Genomic DNA, 6,304 nt, shown 5'->3' with positions numbered 1-6,304 from the left:
AGCCGGTCTTCTAGATTATTCCAACAGAATTACCAGAAGGAAGACATCTGCAAGAATACATCTAGATATCCGACTATTTGCCCGCTTTGACAGAGATCTTCTATTAGAAGAGTCTTCATCAAGGGACATAGCATACTTGAAGGAACTCAGTTCCTTCTTTCTGCAGAGCCGGTCTTCTAGATTATTCCAACAGAATTACCAGAAGGAAGACATCTGCAAGAATACATCTAGATATCCGACTATTTGCCCGCTTTGACAGAGATCTTCTATTAGAAGAGTCTTCATCAAGGGACATAGCATACTTGAAGGAACTCAGTTCCTTCTTTCTGCAGAGCCGGTCTTCTAGATTATTCCAACAGAATTACCAGAAGGAAGACATCTGCAAGAATACATCTAGATATCCGACTATTTGCCCGCTTTGACAGAGATCTTCTATTAGAAGAGTCTTCATCAAGGGACATAGCATACTTGAAGGAAATGAGTTCCTTCTTTCTGCAGAGCCGGTCTTCTAGATTATTCCAACAGAATTACCAGAAGGAAGACATCTGCAAGAATAGATCTAGATATCCGACTATTTGCCCGCTTTGACAGAGACCTTCTATTAGAAGAGTCTTCATCAAGGGACATAGCATACTTGAAGGAAATGAGTTCCTTCTTTCTGCAGAGCCGGTCTTCTAGATTATTCCAACAGAATTACCAGAAGGAAGACATCTGCAAGAATAGATCTAGATATCCGACTATTTGCCCGCTTTGACAGAGACCTTCTATTAGAAGAGTCTTCATCAAGGGACATAGCATACTTGAAGGAAGTCAGTTCCTTCTTTCTGCAGAGCCGGTCTTCTAGATTATTCCAACAGAATTACCAGAAGGAAGACATCTGCAAGAATACATCTAGATATCCGACTATTTGCCCGCTTTGACAGAGACCTTCTATTAGAAGAGTCTTCATCAAGGGACATAGCATACTTGAAGGAACTCAGTTCCTTCTTTCTGCAGAGCCGGTCTTCTAGATTATTCCAACAGAATTACCAGAAGGAAGACATCTGCAAGAATAGATCTAGATATCCGACTATTTGCCCGCTTTGACAGAGACCTTCTATTAGAAGAGTCTTCATCAAGGGACATAGCATACTTGAAGGAAGTCAGTTCCTTCTTTCTGCAGAGCCGGTCTTCTAGATTATTCCAACAGAATTACCAGAAGGAAGACATCTGCAAGAATACATCTAGATATCCGACTATTTGCCCGCTTTGACAGAGACCTTCTATTAGAAGAGTCTTCATCAAGGGACATAGCATACTTGAAGGAAGTCAGTTCCTTCTTTCTGCAGAGCCGGTCTTCTAGATTATTCCAACAGAATTACCAGAAGGAAGACATCTGCAAGAATAGATCTAGATATCCGACTATTTGCCCGCTTTGACAGAGATCTTCTATTAGAAGAGTCTTCATCAAGGGACATAGCATACTTGAAGGAACTCAGTTCCTTCTTTCTGCAGAGCCGGTCTTCTAGATTATTCCAACAGAATGCCTTCTGGTGGCCTTCTGGTGGCCTTCTGGTGGCCTTCTGGTGGCCTTCTGGCGGCCTTCTGGTGGCCTTCTGGCGGCCTTCTGGTGGCCTTCTGGCCCTCTGAACAGCTGTTGGCTCTCAGCATGAGAGCTTGTCCTCCATCCTCCAAACAGCTGTTGGCTCTCAACATGAGAGCTTGTCCTCCAGCCTCCGAACAACTGATGGCTCTCAACTTGAGAGCTTGTCCTCCAACCTCCTAACAGTTGTCAGCTCTCAACTGAGAGCTTGTCCTCCAGCCTCCGAACAACTGATGGCTCTCAACTTGAGAGCTTGTCCTCCAACCTCCTAACAGTTGTCAGCTCTCAACTGAGAGCTTGTCCTCCAGCCTCCAAACAATTATTGGCTCTCAACATGAGAGCTTGTCCTCCAGCCTCCGAGCAAATGTTGGCTCTCAAGTTGAGAGCTTGTCCTCCATCCTCCGAATAACTGATGGCTCTCAACCTGAGAGTTTGTACTCCTCTGCCTCTGAACAGCCATTGACTCTCCCAAGGAAAGTTCTTCCACCTGCCAAGGTGGTTGGGAAGATCCCAGGCCGATGACTGAGAGCTTGTCCGCCTGTCTGCCGAACAGCCGTTTACTCTCGCCGGGAAAGTTCTTCCGCCTGCCGAGATGGGGGGATCTCGCCAGCCGTTGACTCCCGCCGGGAGAGCTCGTCTGTCCGCCGAACAGCCGTTGGCTCTAGCCAGTGTGAGCTCCTGTGCATGACAAGTTGGGGGAAACTTGCCAGCCGTCAGCTCTCTCCAGGGAAAGTTCTTCCACCTGCCAAGATGGGGCCATCTTGCCAGCCGTTGACTCTCGCCAGGAGAGTTCTTCCGCCTGACGAGTTGGGGGAAACTCGCCAGCCGTTAACTCTCACTGGGAAAGTTCTTCCGCCTGCCAAGATGGTGGGATCTTGCCAGCCATTGACTCTCGCTGGGAGAGTTCATCTGTCCACTGAACGGCCGTTGGCTCTAGCCAGTGTGAGCTCCTCTGCCTGATGAGTTGGGGAAACTCACCAGCTGTGACTCCCTCCTTATTAGGGTATAGGCTAAATTCCTCCTGAAGTTCCTCAGAATCAGCATCCATCTCCATGAATGACCTCATTCACTATGTGCTCGATGTCCTCCCACTGCTTCCCGTACTCCTCCACCTTCTCACGCTGGGCATTGCAGAACTCCCTATATTGTTTCTCCTGTCCTTTCCTCGCCTTCTCCCGCAGGTCTTCGTCTGTCCCTTTGTCTTTCCTTGCTGTTCCTCTTTCAGCACAAATCTCTTGCTTCTCTTTTTCACTCACGTCGTCCAATGTTTCATCTCCATGTTCCAGCGCAATTTGTTCCAGTTGGAAATTCCTCTGAGCAGTACCATGGAGAAGCATCATTAACATATGTTTGTCATGATTCCTTAAAGCTTCCTCCTGTATTCTTAGCTGCTCCCTGAGACGCTTTTCTTCTCTCATCCTGTTTTCCTCCTGTATCTCGCACTTCTCTTTCAACATTTTGCAATCTTTTGTGAGTTGTTGCACTTCCTTCTGGCTTTCACTCTCCTTCTGCTTCAAAGAGACCATTTCTTCTTCTTTACATTCCAACAAGCGTTTCAGGCTCTGTTCTTGACGCAGAGCACTTTCCAAGTTATCCTGCAGATTCACCTCCCGCTCACGCTGCTTCTCCGCTTCTATGTCCTTTTGCCTCAGCGTCTCCTGATGATGCCTTCTCATTTCACTCTTTGCCTCTTCTCCTTCCTGAACTAGCAGATGATTTTTATCCACCAGCTCATCGACGGTTCTGAGCAGCCTTTGGTTCTCCTCGCGGAGGTTTGCCAGATTGTTCTCCATCTCTTTCATTTGCTCCCGATGGACGTCTTCCTCTTCCCTCAGCTTCTGAACTTCTTCGTCCCTGTTTTGGACTTGTTCCTCGAGAGTGTTCACTATTTCTCTCTCCCTTTCTTCAGCTTCCATTAGCATCCTTTCCAACTCCTTTCCATTATGGAGAGCGGTGTCTAGCTTATCTTTCCCGTGATGGAGAGCAGTCTGTAGAGTACCGTTCTTTCGTTTCTCATTTTCTAAAGATTTCTCCAGTGAAATTATGTCCAGCATTTTTCCTTCTATTTTTTCTTCAAGCTTTGCCTTTTCTCCTCCTAGTTCAGTCACCCAGCTCTTCATCACTTCAAGCTCTGCTCTCAGTATCTCTTTTGATGCTCTCTCTTTCTTTAAAGTTTCATCTCTCAAGACCAGCTGAGATTTTGCTTTGCTCAAAAGTGACTGGAGCACTTCATACTGGTCCTGTCTATTCCAGACATCCTCCAAAATGTTTGCATTATCCTCTTCTGTGAGCCTCAGTTTTTCTTGGAGAGTCACGTTAGTCTCTTCAATTTCCTTCAGTCGTTTCTTCATTGCTTCCCGTTTCTCTTGACCTTCCTCCAGTTCCTTGGTTCTAAGGGCGAGGGAGTCTTTCAGAAGGTCGATTTCCTTCTCTTTCTCAAGTAAAACGTTCCGCATGTCTTCTTTCAGCCTAGTGAGATCTGCTTTCTCATACTCCAGCAACTGATTAGTTTTTTCCCTTTCTTTCAGAGCCAACGTTAAATCCTCTTCTAAGAGCCGCTTTTCATCCACAAGTCCGTCCTTTTGTTGATTCAGGTGATCGATTTTTATGTCTCGTTTTCTTATTTCCTTTTCGAAGCGATTTTTCGTTTCCTTTTCCTCTTCTGCTTTCTGTCCAAGAAGTAGATCTTTCTCCATCAGCTGATTGCGAAGCAGTTCGGTCTCCTGCTTTGCTTCGTTCCAGAGATGTTCCATTTTACTTGCAGCAACTCGGCAGGTATCCAAATCCTCTTTCAATCTGCTGTTTTCTGCATCCATTAGTTCCCGGCGTTGTTTAGAGAAGTGGATTACTTGGTGCATCTCTTCTATATGTTGCTCGTCCTCAGTCTCTTCATGTTCCAATTCTTCGTCGGTTTCAGTATTCAGGTCATCATCAGTCTCGTCAAAGTCCGTACTTAAGTCATCATCAGTCTCGTTATGGTGGGCATGGGAGCAATCGCCAGTCTCTCCGAGTTGTTCCATTTCAGGACTGCTAGCCATTTCTTCGCTGTCCATTTCCGTATTGTCCTCACTCTCTTCAAAGACTGCCATTTCCGTGTCGTCTTCCAGTATTACCGATTCGTCGTTATCAATTTCAATGTCGTCTTCCAGGTCTTGATCTCGCCTTCCAATACGATTGTAAACCCAGCAAACAGCCAACGCCAGGCCTGCCAACAAGGCCATACCAGGTATGGCTACGACAAAGCCAGACGCAACAAGGCTGTCGGGTTTATCTACAACGATTTCAAAGTCCATAGAATCCGCCATATTAGTATAAGAAATATCCTGTACGCCAACAAGTCGTCCTCGAGAACCAAACAATGTCAGCATGTCCTCAACGATGGAAGCGTACAAGTCAACACTTATGAAACACAACACTACGAACAACAAATACATTAGGAGAAACATTATAATAACGTTACCCATATACTCTCGCTGTCTCTAAGCTTAGTTTTTAAAACGGGCGCAAATTCAATTCGGAATCTGAAGGAGTGAGCTCCTGGAGCCAACTTCTTCATTCGAGGGAAGACTCCAGAACGGGCTTCGCGGCTCTGCTCCGAAGGATTCTTCCTACTCTTCTCCGCTGCTGTTCTGACGAAAGTCTCTCCTGGAGCCGCTGCCGTCCTTCGGAAGGATCGAGGATTTTGTCGAAGGAGTTCCCAGAATTTTCTTCACGTTTTAGTTAATTAATTTATTATATTAACACTGATGAGGAACACCGTTTAGGTGTTCGAAAGTCTTCGGTTCATTTTACATAGTAATATATTTACTATATAATTGTGGGTTTTTATTACTCAGATTATTAATATTATTATTATTATTATTATTATTATTATTATTATTATTATTAGTGGAAGTTTTTGTAATAATAGTACCGTATTGTTATTTGTTATTATAACTTTTAATATAACTTTTAATATAACGATGTTATTATTTTTATTATTATTATTATTATTATTATTATTATTATTATTATTATTTTAACTTTGATATTAGTGGTACTACTAGAAGAAGTAATAATAATATCGCAATTTTTATTGTTATTGTAGTAATAATAACATTATATTACTATTATTATTACATAATTATTATTATTAATATTATTATTATTAGTCCGCACACTCACATTCACTACACGGGATCGAGCGTCTCGACAGCCGGGGGGGTGGGGGGGGGGGAGCCGCCGCCGTCTCACATGCTCTGTACAGCTCGTGAATTTGTTGACACTTTTTCGCGCATCGTCAAACGTGCACGAACACCGCGAACTCTCGGATCCTGCGACGGTCGTTTTTATTCGTTTTCTGTAAAAGAAAACTATTGTGCCAGCTTTGTCTGTCCGTCCGCACTTTTTCCCGTCCGCCCTCAGATCTTCAAAACTACTGAGGCTAGAGGGCTGCAAATTGGTATGTTGATCATCCACCCTCCAGTCATCAAACATACCAAATTGCAGCCCTCTAGACTCAGCAGTTTGTATTTTATTTTGTATTGTATTTAAGGTTAAAGTTAACCATACTCGTGCTTCTGGCAACGATATTGGCCAGGCCACCACCACTGGCCAGAGGTTAAAGTTTCATGGACCGCGGCTAATGCAGCATTATCCCGAGACCACAGAAACATAGATCTATTTTCGGTGGCACTTTATTCTGTCCACACTTTTACTGTCCGCCCTCAGATCTTAAAAACT

The 6,304-nt window shown here is 44.3% G+C and overlaps 1 protein-coding gene across 1 annotated transcript; it reads right to left on the bottom strand.

Annotated features, from left to right (window-relative positions):
• Positions 1-1,871: 1,871 nt before the first annotated feature.
• LOC136854316 (trichohyalin-like) lies at positions 1,872-4,887 on the bottom strand. Its single transcript, XM_067130612.1, has one exon. It carries the CDS (start codon positions 4,885-4,887, stop codon positions 2,620-2,622), a length of 2,268 nt encoding a protein of 755 aa, XP_066986713.1. The 3' UTR covers positions 1,872-2,619.
• Positions 4,888-6,304: the final 1,417 nt, after the last annotated feature.

The sequence above is a fragment of the Macrobrachium rosenbergii genome, chromosome 29, assembly GCF_040412425.1.
Source record: "Macrobrachium rosenbergii isolate ZJJX-2024 chromosome 29, ASM4041242v1, whole genome shotgun sequence".
In the NCBI taxonomy this organism is placed as follows: Eukaryota; Metazoa; Arthropoda; class Malacostraca; order Decapoda; family Palaemonidae; genus Macrobrachium; species Macrobrachium rosenbergii.
The sequence above is the reverse complement of the archived record's forward strand: the minus strand, read 5'-3'. Positions and strand labels throughout refer to the sequence as shown.